Source organism: Bombina bombina, chromosome 4, assembly GCF_027579735.1.
Source record: "Bombina bombina isolate aBomBom1 chromosome 4, aBomBom1.pri, whole genome shotgun sequence".
Taxonomy (NCBI): domain Eukaryota; kingdom Metazoa; phylum Chordata; class Amphibia; order Anura; family Bombinatoridae; genus Bombina; species Bombina bombina.
In genome coordinates this window covers 1,152,966,331-1,152,984,987 of record NC_069502.1, presented here as the reverse complement: position 1 = coordinate 1,152,984,987, position 18,657 = coordinate 1,152,966,331, and the positions used below count along the sequence as shown (strand labels likewise).

General features: G+C 39.2%; 1 protein-coding gene across 2 annotated transcripts in view; it reads right to left on the bottom strand.

The window, feature by feature from the left end:
* The window catches only part of LOC128658096 (calpain-2 catalytic subunit), a 237,715-nt gene that overhangs the window by 166,601 nt on the left and 52,457 nt on the right, over window positions 1-18,657 (bottom strand). For both annotated transcript variants that reach the window (XM_053712589.1, XM_053712590.1), the window contains exon 3: window positions 4,167-4,285. In XM_053712589.1, the coding sequence (XP_053568564.1) occupies window positions 4,167-4,285 (119 nt within the window). The remainder of the gene's footprint in view (window positions 1-4,166; window positions 4,286-18,657) is intronic.

Genomic DNA, 18,657 nt, shown 5'->3' with positions numbered 1-18,657 from the left:
CGAATCCTCTAATGATGATAAGCTGCCAGCACATAGAACATTCTGCAAGAATACTTTAATGATAAGCGGCCAGTACTTAGAACATTCTGCAAGAATCCTCTAATGATAAGCTGCTAGCACATAGAACATTTTGCAAGAATCCTCTAATGATGATAAGCTGCCAGCACATAGAACATTCTGTAAGAATCCTTTAATGATGATATGCTGCTAGCACATAGAACATTCTGCAAGAATCCTCTAATGATGATAAGCTGCCAGCACTTAGAACATTCTGCAAGAATCCTCTAATGATAAGCTGCCAGCACTTAGAACATTCTGCAAGAATCCTCTAATGATAAGCTGCTAGTACTTAGAACATTCTGCAAGAATCCTCTAATGATAAGCTACCAGAACTTAGAAAATTCTGCAAGAATCCTCTAATGATGATAAGCTGCCAGTACATAGAACAGTCTGCAAGAATCCTCTAATGATAAGCTGCTAGCACATAGAACATTCTGCAAGAATCCTCTAATGATGATAAGCTGCCAGCACATAGAACATTCTACAAGAATCCTCTAAGGATAAGCTGCTAGCACATAGAACATTCTACAAGAATCCTCTAATGATAAGCTGCTAGCACATAGAACATTCTACAAGAATCCTCTAATGATAAGTTGCCAGTACATAGAACAGTCTGCAAGAATCCTCTAATGATGATAAGCTGCCAGCACATAGAACATTCTACAAGAATCCTCTAAGGATAAGCTGCTAGCACATAGAACATTCTACAAGAATCCTCTAATGATAAGCTGCTAGCACATATAACATTCTACAAGAATCCTCTAATAAGCTGCTAGCACATAGAACATTCTGCAAGAATCCTCTAATGATAAGCTGCCAGCACATAGAACATTCTGCAAGAATCCTCTAATGATGATAAGCTGCTAGCACATAGAACATTCTGCAAGAATCCTCTAATGATGATAAGCTGCCAGCACATAGAACATTCTGCAAGAATCCTCTAATGATAAGCTGCCAGCACATAGAACATTCTACAAGAATCCTCTAATGATAAGCTGCTAGGACATAGAACATTCTACAAGAATCCTCTAATGATAAGCTGCTAGCACATAGAACATTCTGCAATAATCCTCTAATGATAAGCTGCCAGCACATAGAACATTCTGCAGGAATCCTCTAATGATAAGCTGCTAGCACATAGAACATTCTACAAGAATCCTCTAATGATAAGCTGCTAGCACATAGAACATTCTGCAAGAATCCTCCAATGATAAGCTGCCAGCACATAGAACATTCTACAAGAATCCTCTAATGATAAGCTGCTAGCACATAGAACATTCTACAAGAATCCTCTAATGATAAGCTGCCAGCACATAGAGCATTCTACAAGAATCCTCTAATGATAAGCTGCTAGCACATAGAACATTCTGCAAGAATCCTCTAATGATGATAAGCTGCTAGCACATAGAACATTCTGCAAGAATCCTCTAATGATGATAAGCTGCCAGCACATAGAACATTCTGCAAGAATCCTCTAATGATAAGCTGCCAGCACTTAGAAGATTCTGCAAGAATCCTCTAATGATAAGCTGCCAGCACTTAGAACATTCTGCAAGAATCCTCTAATGATAAGCTGACAGCACTTAGAACATTCTGCAAGAATCCTCTAATGATAAGCTGCTAGTACTTAGAACATTTTGCAAGAATCCTCTAGTGATAAGCTACCAGAACTTAGAACATTCTGCTAGAATCCTCTAATGATAAGCTGCTAGCACATAGAACAGTCTGCAATAATCCTCTAATGATGATAAGCTGCTAGCACATAGAACATTCTGCAAGAATCCTCTAATGATGATAAGCTGCTAGCACATAGAACATTCTACAAGAATCCTCTAATGATGATATGCTGCTAGCACATAGAACATTCTGCAAGAATTCTTTAATGATAAGCGGCCAGCACTTAGAACATTCTGCAAGAATCCTCTAGTGATAAGCTGCCAGCACATAGAACAGTCTGCAAGAATCCTTTAATGATAAGCTGCCAGCACTTAGAACATTCTGCAAGAATCCTTTAATGATAAGCTGCCAGCACTTAGAACATTCTGCAAGAATCCTCTAGTGATAAGCTGCCAGCACTTAGAACATTCTGCAAGCATCCTCTAATGATAAGCTCCAAGTACTTAGAACAGTCTGCAAGAATCCTCTAATGATAAGCTGCCAGTACTTAGAACAGTCTGCAAGAATCCTCTAATGATAAGCTGCCCGTACATAGAACAGTCTGCAAGAATCCTCTAATGATAAGCTGCCAGTACATAGAACAGTCTGCAAGAATCCTCTAATGATAAGCTGCCAGTACATAGAACAGTCTGCAAGAATCCTCTAATGATAAGCTGCCAGCACTTAGAACAGTCTGCAAGAATCCTCTAATGATGATAAGCTGCCAGCACTTAGAACATTATGCAAGAATCCTTTAATGATGATAAGCTGCCAGCACATAGAACATTCTGCAAGAATCCTCTAATGATAAGCTGCCAGTACTTAGAACATTCTGCAAGAATCCTCTAATGATAAGCTGCCAGTACTTAGAACATTCTGCAAGAATCCTCTAATGATAAGCTGACAGCACTTAGAACAGTCTGCAAGAATCCTCTAATGATAAGCTGCCAGTACTTAGAACATTCTGTAAAAATCCTCTAATGATGATAAGTTGTCAGCACTTAGAACATTCTGCAAGAATCCTCTAATGATAAGCTCCCAGTACTTAGTACATTCTGCAAGAATCCTCCAATGATGATAAGCTGTCAGCACTTAGAACATTCTGCAAGAATCATCTAACTGCACTTGATATACAAAGCTGAGTGTTTCAAATGTGAATTTTATTTCTCTTTATTATTTTCTCTTTTTTTATGGGACATCACTGTGATAAAAGCCTGCATTTGAATTACAATGCATGAACATTATCTTTACTTTTTGTGTACCATTATAAACCAGGGCAGCACTCTTGTTCTGCTAGTCACATATAAAGAGTGGGTGCGTTGCCACATGTGATTCAGGTGCATTACTTTGCACCTATGATGTTTGGAGAAGATTGTATTTTCCTGTAGTCATCTTTCTAGATTTATATACAATTTTCAGTATCTCATATTTATAAGAGATTTCTTCCAGCTGTTAAATCAGAATGAATGCATTTAATGGTTTGCACTGAGTGTGCGTAAAATTCATTCTTGTAATAATAACAACAGATATCATCAATAAATCATTTAATAAATTGGTAAATCATTTGTTTTTAAGAAATCAATTATAATAATTATCATTTGTGGCATGACTGTTTGCAAGAGATATGCCATTTTTTGCAGAAGCACTGCATTTAATTTGATTTTTCTATATTTTTTCCTGTGAATATAAAAAAACCACCACTTATAAGGGGCAGGAAAGTCAAAATTTAAACGGACTGGATGGAGCATGACATTTTAAACAACTTCTCTTAGTTCTCTTAGTTAAACAGTAAGCCTAGATGAATTCAGGAGCGTGCACGCGTCTTTAGGAAGCAGTGTTTACAATAATGTTAATAGTAATGTTATACATTGTTACAAAAACTGATGCCATTGACTGCTAAATACATGTGCACGCTCCTAAACTCCTATCAGCCTGCTTAGCTTTACTCTTCAACAAAGGATGCCAAAAGAACAAAACCAATTTGATAACAGAAGTAAATTGGGAATCATGAAAATTTTATGTTTACTTTACTGTCCCTTTAATATTTATGTCTGTTAAATAATGACGTTCACTGTAAGAGCAATAACATTTTGGAACTCATTACCAAAGGAGGTAGTGAATGCCAATACTCTAGATACATTTAAAAATTATTTGGATACATTTCTGTCTATAAACAAAATTCATGGATATGATTGCTAGTATTAAATGGGTCACCTTTTAGTGGGATTATTTAAGCTTAACTGGAGCATTTTGTATATATTTTAGATTTGTATAGGTTGAACTCGATGGACTTCGGTCTTTTTTCAACCTCATCTGCTATGTTACTATGTTACTATGTATGTTACATATTATACAAATCCTGCGGTATAATGTTAGTTCATAAACTCCTTAAAATGTGTAACTTCTCCAGAGCTGTATCAGATTTTTTTTCGTACACACAGAAACGTTACCTGAAAATGGAATATTCCAGCGTAATTTTCCTGGAAGCTTTGGTCTTTGGGAACCACACGGGACATTACTTGCTCATTCAGGGTAAGTGATGCGATAGCTGCCAGGAGCCAGCAGTCCCCTAGAACAGAGAAATAATAGGTCAGTTCAGTCTGCAGAAGTCTGTGAACCTCATGGCGAGGGCAGCTGATTTGTTCTGCTTGGCTCAGAACTGAAATGCTTATTGTGGGTCTGGTCATTAAATAACCTCTTTTAGAAATGATGTGTATGTATACCGTGTGCATGAAAGAGCACGCTTTAAATATGCTAAATTATTCTTGCAAGATTTATGATAAAGTTACAGCTATAAAATTCAGTAGCACTGGGCACACGAGGAGTAGTACATAATGGGCTAGATTCATAGATACGGTTGGCGTTGACTTTCTTTATGAAGGTCAGATCATTAATGAAATTCATTGAGCCTCACTTTACCATATTTTCTACACATTTATATTTTGGCATTTCTGACATTAACATTTATAGTTGCATTAAAGGTACATAGAGACAATACTTTTTCGTTCATGATACAGATAGAGCATGACATTTTAAACAACGTTCCAATATAATTCTATTATCACATTTTCTTTGTTTTCTTGGTGTCCTTTCTTGAAAAGCAGAGAGGTAAGCTCAGGAGTGTGCACGTCTGCCACACTATATGGCAGCAGTTTTGCATGAATGCTATACATTTACAAGAACACTAGATGGCAGCACCTAGGTATCCCTTCAACAAGGAATAACATGAGAATGAAGCAAATTTGCTAATAGACATAAATTGGAAACTTTTTTTTAAATTATATGCTCTGTATGAATCACATTTTGGTTTCATATCCCTTTAATTGATAATGACTAAAATTGAGGATAAACCAAAAAAACATAAATTATGCTTAGCTGATAATTTCATTTCCATCGAGGGGAGGAGAGTCCACGGCTTCATTCATTACTGTTGGGAATTAAGAACCTGGCCACCAGGAGGAGGCAAAGACACCCCAGCCAAAGGCTTAAATACCTCCCCCACTTCCCTCATCCCCCTGTCATTCGGCCGAGGGAAAAAGGAACAGTAGGAGAAATATAAGGGTATAAATGGAACCAGAAGATGATAAAATTTAGGTCTGGCATTGGAAATACGGGCGGTAGCCGTGGACTCTCCTCCCCTCGATGGAAATGAAATTATCAGGTAAGCATAATTTATGTTTTCCATCTAAAGGGGAGGAGAGTCCACGGCTTCATTCATTACTGTTGGGAACATATACCCAAGCTCTAGAGGACACTGAATGAAACCGGGAGGGAAAAGGCAGACCCTAATAAGAGGGCACCAAAGCCTGCAAAACCTTTCTCCCAAAACCAGCTTCTGCAGAAGAAAAATGTAAAATTTGTAAAGCTTTGTAAAAGTGTGTAAGGAGGACCAGGTAGCCACCTTACAAATCTGCTCCATAGAGGCCTCATTCTTGAAGGCCCAAGATGAAGCCACAGCTCTAGTTGAATGAGCCGTGATCCTCTGAGGAGGCTTATGTCCCACTGTCTCATCGGCTAAGTGAATCAAGCTCCTCAACCAAAAGGACAAAGAAGTAGAAGAGGCTTTCTGCCCCTTGCACTTCCCTGAATACACCACAAAAGAGATGTAGACTGTCTGAAATCCTTCGTAGCCTGAAGATAGAACTTCAGGACCCGAACCACATCCAGATTATGAAGTAACCTCTCCTTAGAAGAAGGGTTAGGACACAAAGAAGGAACCACTATTTCCTGATTGATATTACAGTTAGACAGAACCTTGGGAAGAGACCCCAAACCAGTGTGAAGCACAGCCTTATCTGCATGGAAAAAAACAGATAAGGAGGCTCATATTGCAAGGCAGCCAGTTCAGATACTCTGAGTGCCGATATAATGGCTAACAGGAAGAGAACCTTCCAGGACAGAATCTTAATGTCAATGGAATGCATAGGCTCAAACTGAACCTTCTGCAATACCTTAAGGACCAAGTTTAAGCTCCATGGGGAAGCAGACTGTCTAAAGACAGGCCTAATTCTAGACAGAGCCTGAACAAAAGATTGGATGTCAGAGAGCTCAGCAAGTCTCCTGTGCAACAAGACTGATAATGCCGAAATCTGTCCCTTTAAGGAACTGGCAGCAAGACCCTTCTCCAAACCCTCTTGGAGAAAGGACAGAATCCTGGATACCTTCACTTTATGCCAAGGATATCCATGCTTTCTGCCCCTTGCGCTTCCCTGAATACACCACAAAAAGAGATGTAGACTGTCTGAAATCCTTCGTAGCCTGAAGATAGAACTTCAGGACCCAAACCACATCCAGATTATGAAGCAACCTCTCCTTAGAAGAAGGGTTAGGACACAAAGAAGGAACAACTATTTCCTGATTGATATTACGGTTAGACACCACCTTGGGAAGAAACCCCAAACCAGCGCGAAGCACAGCCTTATATGCATGAAAAAAACAGATTCGGAGGCTCACATTGCAAGGCAGCCAGTTCAGATACTCTGCGTGCTGATGCAATGGCCAACAGGAAGAGAACCTTCCAGGACAGAATCTTAATGTCAATGGAATGCATAGGCTCAAACGGAACCTTCTGCAATACCTTAAGGACCAAGTTTAAGCTCCATGGGGGAGCAGACTGTCTAAAGACAGGCCTGATTCTAGACAGAGCCTGAACAAAAGATTGGATGTCAGGGAGCTCAGAAAGTCTCCTGTGCAACAAGACTGATAATGCCGAAATCTGTCCCTTTAAGGAACTGGCGGCAAGACCCTTCTCCAAACCCTCTTGGAGAAAGGACAGAATCCTGGATACCTTCACCTTATGCCAAGGATATCCATGCTTCTCACACCAGGACAAGTAAGTTCTCCACAGCTTATGGTAGATGCGGTGAGTGACTGGCTTCCTTGCCTGAATTAGAGTATCAATCACACTTTCAGAAAAGCCTCTCTTGGCCAAGACTAGGTGTTCAATCTCCACGCAGTCAGCCTCAGAGAATCGAGATTTTGATGTTGAAAAGGGCCCTGTTCCAGCAGATAACCTCCACGACGTAGAGGATGACATCCCCACCAAATCCGCAAAACACGTCCTCCACGGCCACGATGGAGCAATCAGAATGGCCAAAGCTCGCTCCTGTTTGATGCGTGCCACTACACGAGGTAGAAGTGGTAACGGTGGAAAAGGTAAGCTAGGCTGAACCCCCAAGGCACCGCTAAGGCATCTATCAGCTCTGTCTGGGGATCCCTGGACCTCAACCCATATCGGGGTAGCTTGCAATTGAGTCTGGATGCCATAAGGTCTATCTCTGGCATTCCCCACCTGAGGCAAATCTCTGCAAACACTTCGGGGTGAAGAGACCATTCCCCTGGATGGAAGGATTGCCTGCTGAGAAAGTCTGCTTCCCAGTTGTCCACACCTGGAATGTGAATCGCTGAGAGCGAGCAGCTGTGGGACTCCGCCCACCCCAAGATCCAAGACACCTCCATCATGGCTAGGGAGCTCCTCGTACCCCCCTGATGGTTGATGTAAGCCACCGAGGTAATGTTGTCGGTCTGGAATCTGAACGACCCTAGAGGAAGTCATGCCTTCAGAGCATTGTAGATTGCTCAGAGTTCCAGAATATTTATCGGAAGGAGAGACTCCTCCCAGGACCATTTTCCTTGTGCTATCCTGGCACCCCAAACAGCTCCCTATCCTGCCAGACTGGCGTCTGTGGTCACAATCTCCCAGGACGGTCTCAAGAAGGATGTCCCCATGGACAGTTCCTCCGGATGGATCGACCAAGAGAGGGAGATCCGAGTCCGAGCATCCATGGATATCTGCTGTGATAGATCTGAATGATCGTCGTTCCACTGTCTCAACATGCACAATTGAAGAGGTCTGAGATGGAACCTTGGCGAATGGAATGACATCTATGTTGGAAACCATGAGTCCGATCACCTCCATACACACTGAGCCACTGAGGGGCTTGAGGAGGACTAAAGAGCAAGACAAGTGGGCGCAATCTTCCTGCGTTGATGGTCTGTGAGAAATATTTTCATGGACATAGTGTCTATTATCGTGCCCAGGAATGCCACCTTGTTACTGGGAACCAGGGAACTCTTTCCTGAGCTAATCTTCCAAACGTGAGATTGGAGCAAAAGAAGAAGAGCCCTCGAATGATCCTCTGCGAGCGACGGTGCCTGGACTAGGATGTCGTCCAGATAGGGCGCAACAGCAATGCCTCTGGCTCTGGCCATCGCAAGTAGCACCCCCACAATCTTTGTAAAGACTCTTGAGGCCGTCACCAGACCAAAGGGGAGGGCCACCAACTGGAAGTGTTGGTCTAGAAACGCAAATCTTAGGAACTTGAAGTGGTCCCTGTGGATTGGCACATGAAGGTAAGCGTCCTTCAAGTCTACAGTTGTCATGAACTGTCCCTCTTGAACTAGGGGTAGAATAGATCTGATCGTTTCCATTTTGAACGATGGAACACTCAGAAACTTGTTTAAACACTTTAGGTCCAGAATCGTGCGGAACGTGCCCTCTTTCTTTGGAACCACAAAAAGATTTGAATAGTACCCTAGACCCCTTTCTGCTAGGGGTACTGGTACGATAATGCAGAGAGAGGAGAGATCCCGCACACACTCTGGAAAGGCCTATCTCTTTTCTGGTCTTGAAGACAGGTTTGACAGGAGGAATCTGCCCCTGGGCGGATGAGATCTGAACCCTATCCTGTAATCCTGGGTGACAACCTCCAGAACCCAAGGGTCCTGAATGTCCTGTAACCAGGCTTCTTAGAAGAGAGATAATCTGCCCCCTACTTGATCCGGAGACCGGTCGGGGGCCGCCCCTTCATGACGATTTTGTCTCAGCTGGCTTCTTGCTCTGCTTAGACTTGTTCCAAGAATGAGCTGGCTTCCAAGTTCCCTTGGACTGGTCCGCTTTCGCTGAGGGCTGCTGGCGCCTGGGTAGCACTTGCTGATTGGTGGCTACATTTTGCTTACAATCAGAAAGCCCTACCCAGGTGCTGAAACAAAAATGGTCCGGCTTCTATGCTTACATTGCTGCTTTTTCACATAAAGATAGCAAGAGAATGAAGAAAAAGTGATAATAAGAGTAAATTAGAAAGTTGCTTAAAATTGCATGCTTTATCTGAATCATGAAAGAAAATAAATGGGTTTTGTGTCCCTTTAAAATAATTAAACTGCAACAACTTTGGAAAAATGCAAAAGGTGGGGTTGAAGCGCCACACAGAAGATCTACGTGTAGATACCGTTAAAAAAACACTTAATTTAATACAAAGTAACAAATGCACATTGACAATAAAACACCTCACTTTAAGCTGAGGAACACTATTATATAATACCAGAAATAAAAGCTGCTGTAACTGGCTCTGCCAAATTCCACAGGGCTGTCATTAGAAATAATAATTTCCAAATTGATGTTCCTTAAAAACACTGCAGTCCCCAAAGAAAATGGTAAAGGCCAGACAGGCAATAAAAAGTCTCCCAAACCACAGGTATATCCACAATAGGTCCCCATACAAAGGATATTTGTGGCTGGATATGCTGACAAGCAAACAAACACACGCTGCGGAAGGGGGCGTGGCCTATGTGTTTTGGGGGTCCAATTCCGCTTAGTCAGAGGCATGCACATCTAACTAGAACACTCCCATTTAATACCCTCTACTGATGTTCCAAGACACCCCCCCCCCACTGCAGCGTCTCACCTTACTACACTTTAAGTCTTTACAGTCCCTTTCCATACAAATATCAGTATATCTTATTCTGTGTTCTCAACATATTGTTAAAATATTCCAATAACCTGCTATTTCTTGTTGTTCGGCAACTCCGTGGGATCCTATTCCCATACTTCACTTCAATACACTATCTTAAATGGCACGTTACTCGTCTCTCCGAGTCAGAGGACTAACCCTCTATATATCTATGCATAACAATTAGCCATGTGAAATTAAAAACTCATACATCCCACATATCATCTATAAATATAGTGGATCAATGCACCATTACTGCTAAAGTCTTGCATAAATATCTAGGTGGAACTCATAATTTAAATTGGGACATTAACTTAATTAAACCTTATGTCAGGTTTCCCTTGACTGTGAGACAATGTGGGTAATGTCCCAATTTATTATGCAACCCCCCTCCCCTAAAATGACTCTATAAAAGATCTACTCCTTTTATAACAAGGCTGCTAGGTCAATATCTATATTTAACCCGTTGGGCTCCAGAGTGCCCAAACGGTGTATCCAATAGGTTTCTCTCTTACGAAGGCTCAACAACCGATCCCCTCCCCTATTTGTTCTACTTGTTCAAAAGCTTTTACTTTTAAACCCTTTGGGTTTTTCTCATGAGCAATTGCGAAGTAGGCTGATACACTATGTTTCATGTACCCTTCTACTATATTACGTATATGTTTCCCCACTCTAGTTTTAAAGTTCCTCTTCGTCCTTCATTAAAACTAGACGACAATCCTGCTTCCTCCAATCGTTGCGTACCTCACGAGCTGGACACCAAAAGGGGCACACAAGCTGGATTTGTCATCGATCTGCTAATAAAAAGCAGGAGCTGCAGGCGGTGTATCAGTGTAATGTTTATCATAACGCAAAACGTACGAATTTTAAAAAATAAGCATCTTTGTAAAGTTTAATGAATGAAAGTGCCCCTCTTTTTAAGATTATTTTTAGATACCGGGCACTATTCATTAAACTTTACAATCACTTTAAGATATAATGAATATCTGGCCAGTTAAGGATACTGAGGACTGGATTTGGGAAGCACTGTCATAGAGCCATTTCATTTAAGAGTACAGCTGCAAATTACCCAACATGCTGTGTTATTTTAGGTTAAAAACAGCAGAGTATTCAGATTTTATTCTGCCCTAGGCCCACTCTTAAATATAGCCCACTCTTCTATGTTTAAATGAACATTGCAACCACTTTTACATGCATGTTACTAGGCCTGTGCTTTCGGATAATTTGTTATGATCCAAATGCGGGGCTGCATACATTCTTGTGAAAATGAAACCCACTAAGATCTGTGCAAATCCAGATCTTAGTGTGTTTTATTTTCACAAGAATAAATGAGGCTTCAAAAAGAGTCAAATGTGTCAAGTGGTCGACTTCTAATCTAGGCCTTGTAGGCAACAGCAGATATAAAAAGCTCAAAAATGCATTGCCCATAAAAATCTAAGAAAAAGATGAAAGGCACTTTTAACCTTCCCTACAACAGTCAATATATGAGAAACATTTTCCAGCCTTTATTGTTCTTTAGTTCAATTTACTGTACACCTGACGGTAAATAAAGAAGTTGGGTGTACAGATTGGGCGTGGGTCTGGAACACACAAAAACTAGTTTCAGTTTACATTTCTATTCACATATTGACAGTACCCGATTAAAAAAAAAAATGACTATGTCCTCAAGCGTTAAGTAACTGGTTTCTCTGTGGATAACCTCACAACCCTGAGATAGATTAGACGATAAACAAAAGTCCTCCAAATGGTTATATGGACAGTACAACAAAGTAGTATATAGAGCAGAGATATATGTTAAGTTTTATTCGCAGATATACTCAATTTAGAACCAAACTTGTGTGTTTAAACAATGTTTAAAAAACAAAAAAGAAGAGGCTATAAATAATGTTGAGCTGAGAACCTTGATGACACTAATCACCTTGGTTCATTATTAGCTTAAGAAGGTTTAGGCACTCCCTTATTAGCTCTCATACATTATTAAAAAAAGTACTGTCAAGAGGATTTAAACTCTGTGGGGATCAGACATCTTATTCAGTGAGCCACAAATATAATCTAAGTTTTGCTGTTTTACCTAGTTTTAATTTATATTTGTATGTGTTTATTGACATGATCTGTTATGCAGATGAAATGTCTTTACAAATCTTTTTCTCTGCACATTCATCTTTCATCACAAAGTACATTTAAATATATATTTTGCGTCTGAAAAGAAGATGAACATTTTAAGCTCACTGCTTTTCTGTTTTGTTTTATAAATGTTATTATTATTTTTATTAATAAAATATATATTAGGTATTTATTTTTAAATGTTTCTTCATCTGATTCTTTCAGAAAAGATTAGTCAGATCTTAAGTCCAAACTATGAAAGTGATTTAGGAGAAAGATCTTTCGGGGTATATTGCCTTTTGGGGTAAAAAAGGAAATCAGTAATTTTAGAGGCGTTTTCAATTTAAAACTAAAATAATGGGGTTTTCCATGCACAGCGTAAAGAAAAATATAATAAGGTCTTTTGTGTGTGCTACATTTTTAGAGATTTTGTAGTTTCAGCTTACTTATTCGTATCTAAAATTTTCATCTTCTTTTCAGATGCAAAATATATATTTTTTATTAATAACAATAAAATGTATAAAACAAAACAGAAAAGCAGTGATCCATGGAGTGACCACCACATAACAGTATCAGCCACACCTATGAATAGCCACCACCACAAAGCCCAACTATAAATGATCAAGAAGTCCCAGTCTGATTGAGAGACATAACTACCCCAGGGCCCTCGGTGGGCTGCAGCCATATCCCACTAGACAAAGGGGTGATAAGTCCGTGTCTGGTTACCCACATCACCCTTATTGAAACTAATGGCCAAGAGTCATTATTAAAATATTTAACAAAATAGAGAAAAATTCAACCAGGAAACAAAGACATTACATTTTTTCTATTGCTAGTCACCACTCCAGTAGCAACTTCATTTAGCTAAAACATGCCATTCATAAAGCATTTTTCTTTGTTTGTTCCCTGTTTAGTATTTCTATCTTTTGTTATATATGTTAATAATATGTCCCTAGAGGATTCGCTAAGGGTGCTGTAGTCAAGTAAACATTAATCTGCTGCCCACATTGTTTAGAGGGATATGGCTACAACTTACTGACAAGGCCCCCAGAAGGCAAAACGTACATCTGGGGTTGCCATGTCTCTTGTCATAGAGGGTGGTTAGGATTGGGTTTTCTTTTTTTAAGCCATTAAAGGGATATGAAACCCATTTTTTTTTTCTTTCGTGATTCAGATAGAGAATGCAATTTTAAGGAACTTTCTAATTTACTCCTATTTTAAATTTTTCTTCGTTCTCTTGGTAGCTTAATTTTAAAAGCAGGAATGTAAAGCTTAGAAACCAGACCATTTTTGGTTCAGCACCCTGGGTAGCGCTTGCTGATTGGTGGCTACATTTAACATTTAATTATGGGGGGAAAAATTGAGTTTCATATCCCTTTAACATATATCGCTAGCAAAACGGAAAAACAATAAATCATAACACTTGGTGTAATTTTGTATTTGCATATCCGTTTTGTTATTGTAAAGTCGTCTCGATAGAATTAAATTAGTCTCAGCGCTAGTGCAGATGCCAATGAGTGACTTTCTATAGGTGTTCTGTGGTGTTCCTCGGCATTCTCAAGCTCTGGTCTTGATTTCACCTAATCCTTAAGTCAGTGTAAATGTAAAAAGACGCGATGGCCATTGTGAAGTATCTTATCTTGTCGTCATGTCTCGCTATTTGAAAGCTGACAAAGTTGTCTTTGAGTGAATTGTGTTATAGAAGATGTATTTTTTAAAGTTTTAAAGGGACAGAAACCCCCAAAATGTTCTTTCATGATTTAGATAGAACATACCATTTTAAACAACTTTCCAATTAACTTATATTATCAAATTTGCTTCATGATCTTGTTATCCTTTCCTGAAGGAGCAGCATTGCACTGCTGGCAGGTAGCTAAACACATCTAGTTAGCCAATTACAAGAGACAATGTGTGCAGGCACCAATCAGCAACTAGCACCCACTAGCGTAGAATATGTGCATATTCTTTCTCAACAAGTGATACCAAGAGAACGAAGCACATTTGAAAATAGAAGTGAATTTAAAAGTGTCTTAAAATTACATGTTCTATCTTATTCATGCAAGTTTAATTTTTATTGTCCTATCCCTTTAATTTGTTTGTTTAGTAATGATAAGAAGGTGCTTTTGTGATGCCAATGCCGATGTCCTTCTAAGTGAAAATGTCTATGGAGCTGAACTCGCCACTCGCAGCTCTGATGTTACAAATCTTTATGAAATGCGCAATTTTAAAGAAGTAAAGTTGTGGCATATTTATTCGGAGAGATACAAGTTTGACAAGCACTTATTGAATCTAGGAGAGTGACAATTGTAGAGATGGCTCAGCTAAGCAGAAGTCATCCTAAAATATCAGACCTGCTTGTGGCTGCTCCTAAACAAGGCAGATGTAAATACTCCCCCACACTGCAGCTATAAAGTAAAAAGAAACATAAAAGTGCAAAAAGAAAATGCTCTAATATATTAGAGCATTTTATATTTCACTATTGCTTAAATATAACGGTGTGTTTACCCCTGCAACTGGATTAAAAACATAGGTAAAGTCAGCAACAGAATCATGAAAGTTTATTTTTTAATTCCACATCATATTAAATAGTTTTACGTGTAATTTATGTATAAATCCTTTTTTTATGTACGTTTCTACACAGATTTTCTGCACACTTGCTCCATTCAAGTCATCTATGTAACAGTTAAACTCTATTTCCTAGTAACATGAGTACATTATAATTAGTGTAACCGCAGAGCCAGCTCTTTTTTGAATAAAGGATACAAAAAAATTAGATTTGTTTTTTTGACAGCTGAGTCACAATTTCCTGCAGGTCAGGTTTTTAGGGTGTGGACAAGCTTTACACCCGAGCTATAGTGTGTAAACCTAGCCAGGCTAATGTGTGGGATTTTGCATTGCAAAGTTTAGTAACACGACAGCAGCACATTCTGTACACCTGGGGTTTGCTAAAGTAGTCACAAACTGCCGTCGGGTATGAGCAGTCTGAGAAAATACTATTTGAAAGCTGTAATGGACCCTTTTAGCAGAAGGAATTTACTGGTACATTAAAGGGAAATGAAAGTCACATTTAACCTGTCATGGATCAGAGAGAACATGCAATTTTGAGACACATTTCAATTAAAATCTTTTCTCAAATATACTTTGTTCTTTTGGTATCCTTTGTTGAAAAGCATACTGCTCTGGTGCTGGACGGACATGAAACACAATTGTTTTCTTTCAGGATTCAGACAGAACATACAGTTTTAAACAACTTTCCAATTTACTTCTATTATCAAATCTGCTTCATTCCTTTGCTGAATTAGCAGCAATACACTACTGCGAGCTAGCTGAATGCATCTAGGCAGCCAATCACAAGAGACAAATGTGTACAGGCACCAATCACCAGCTTCCACTAGTATAGGATATGTACATATTATTTTGTAACTATGGATACCAAGAGAATAAAGAACATTTGAAAGTATACTTTCCTATCCCTTTAAATATATAGACATATGCATGGAATCTAATATATTACAGCAATTTATTTTTACACTTTTATGTCACTATAGCAATTTTAAACAGCACAACAATCCCCCCCCCCCCCCCCCCAACTGAGATCCGTTTATTGTAATATAGAGATTTCAGATATAGGGCAAGACCTAGGCTGGAACAAATAAACATATAAACCCATAATTGCTCCCAATCAAAATGGGAACTTGTAACCCACTGATCTATTGTCACTCATCAGCTTTATCCTATGTAAGGTTAGCTAAGGTCATAAGTGACTTGAGGAAATAAATGATTTAGCTACAAACAACCTGCTGCACTTAATGGTAATGTAAAGATCTCTCTGCTGAATGCTGAGATTCCATCATGGACATGCTGAGATGTGTTAGACATTGTGCGCAGTTCAGTCCTGAAGGACTTTGTACATTAGTCAGAAGCTATATGTACTGCGCTCACCTTCACCATATTCATCAGAAGGATGCTGACAAACAGCTTTTAATGCTCTTTGACTAAAAGCTTGTTAAGCAGCTGATTATGGTGCAGAAATTAGCTGGTGGTCCAGTCATTAGAGATATGCAAGAATAATGTTTCTGTCTGTGGCGAAACTAATTAGACATGTGCATGGCGAAAAAATTCGGTTCTGATTTTTTTGAATTTCGGTTCGGAGCGATTCGAATTCGGAAAAATTTGAATCAATTCGGTTCAGATTTGGTTCGGATTCAAATAAATTTGTTTCGGATTTGTTTCGGATTCATTCGGATTCGAATAAATTCGGCTAGATTCGGTTCGGAAATTCGGAATTTCGGTAAGTGTTAGGTGGGATTAGACTAGTATTATGTACTAAATTCGGCTGGATTCGGTTCAGTTCGGAATTTCGGTAAGTGTTAGGTAGCTATTAAATAGTTATTAACTATTTAATAGCTATTGTACCTAGTTAAAATAAATACAAAGTTGCCTGTAAAATAAAAATAAATCCTAAAATAGCTACAATGTAATTATTAATTATATTGTAGCTATCTTAGGGTTTATTTTATAGGTAAGTATTTAGTTTTAAATAGGAATAATTTAGTTAATAATAGTAATATTATTTAGATTTATTTAAATAATATTTAAGTTAGGGGGGTGTTAGGGTTAGGGTTAGACTTCGGTTTAGGGGTTAATAACTTTATTATAGTGGCAGCGACGTTGGTGGCGGCAGATTAGGGGTTAATACATTTAATAGCCTATGTGGGCTATGGCGGTTTAGGGGTTAATACTAGAATAGGTTAATTGCGGTGTGGGCTATGGCGGTTTAGGGGTTAATAATTTAGTTATTACTTGCGGTGTGGGCTATGGCGGTTTAGGAGTTAATAGAGTTTATTAGTTATTGCGGTGGGGGATTGCGGTTGACAGGTAGATAGACATTGCGCATGCGTTAGTTTATTTTTGCAGGCATTGTCGGGAGTTACAGTGCTCCCATACTCAGCGCAAGGCCTGCTACGGCTGCCTTTTATGGCGAGGTGAAAATGGAGTAAGATTTCTCCATTTTCGCCACGTAAGGCCTTGCGCTGGATATTGGATACCGTTTTACGACGCGGTCCCATGTTAGCCTATGGGAGTAAAAATTGCGAGCAACGGGTGAAATATACGGCCGTAACTTGAATGCTATGCCGTATATGTAATACCAAATTTGCACAAAATCTGGCGTCGCCGGCTTCTGCGGGCGACGCTCTATATGTAATGGAGGCCCAGATACCTAGCCTTGCAGCCCCATTTATCCAAGCTTTGTACACAAATACATTAGATCAGATACCTAGCCCTGCATTCCCATTTATCTCAGCTTTGTACTCATATAATACCTCAGATCAGATACCTAGCCTTTATCCAAGCAATGATACATCCGATCAGATACCTAGCCCTGCAGCCCCATTTATCCCAGCGTTATACACAAATACAGTAATACCTCAGATCAGATACCTAGCCTTTATCCCAGCTTTATACAAATAATACATCTGATCATATACCTAGCCCTGCAGCCCCATTTATCCCAGCGTTATACACAAATACAGTAATACCTCAGATCAGATACCTAGCCTTTATCCCAGCTTTATACAAATAATACATCAGATCATATACCTAGCCCTGCAGCCCCATTTATCCCAACTTTGTACACAAATACAGTAATACCTCAGATCAGATACCTAGCCTTTATCCCAGCTTTATACAAATAATACATCAGATCATATACCTAGCCCTGCAGCCCCATTTATCCCAGCGTTATACACAAATACAGTAATACCTCAGATCAGATACCTAGCCTTTATCCCAGCTTTATACAAATAATACATCAGATCATATACCTAGCCCTGCAGCCCCATTTATCCCAACTTTGTACACAAATAATACACCAGATCAGATACCTAGCCGGGCAGCCCCATTTATCCCATCTTTGTACACAAATGTCAGATCAGATACTTGGCCCTGCAACCCCCTCAATGCCAGCAGTATACACAAATAATGCATCAGGGCAGATACTTGACCCTACTCTTGACTTACTCTGCATTTTCATATTTATCATAACTCTACTTTAGAACAAAAGAACAAAACACCTCTCTTAGCACAAATTGAGAATATGAACCTACTGTTAATAAGTGTCAGAGTGGTCTTAATTTTATTTTGTTTACTGAAATTAAAGAGATGGTAAACGTTAGCGTTTTTTAAACACTAGGCTGTATCTAAGCAATAAGTCAAATGGACCTTAAAGGGCCATTATACACTCATTTTTTCTTTGCATAAATGTTTTGTAGATGATCTATTTATAAAGCCCATACAGTTTTTTTTTTTATAATTTTGCTTATTTTTAAATAACATTGCTCTGATTTTCAGACTCCTAACCAAGCCCCAACGTTTTATTTGAATACCGTCAGCTACCTTCTCCAGCTTGCTCCTGTTTGTGTAAAGGGTCTTTTTATATGCAAAAGAAGGGGGAGGGGGGGGGGAGTGTCTTATTTCCCACTTGCAGTGGGCTTTCCAACTGCCTTTTCAACAGAGCTAAACTGAAAGCTTCTAAGTAAGTTTTTAAACCATTTTATACTGGATTTTTATATCAGTATCTGTGCATCTTATTCTTTATAGTAGTGTCTAT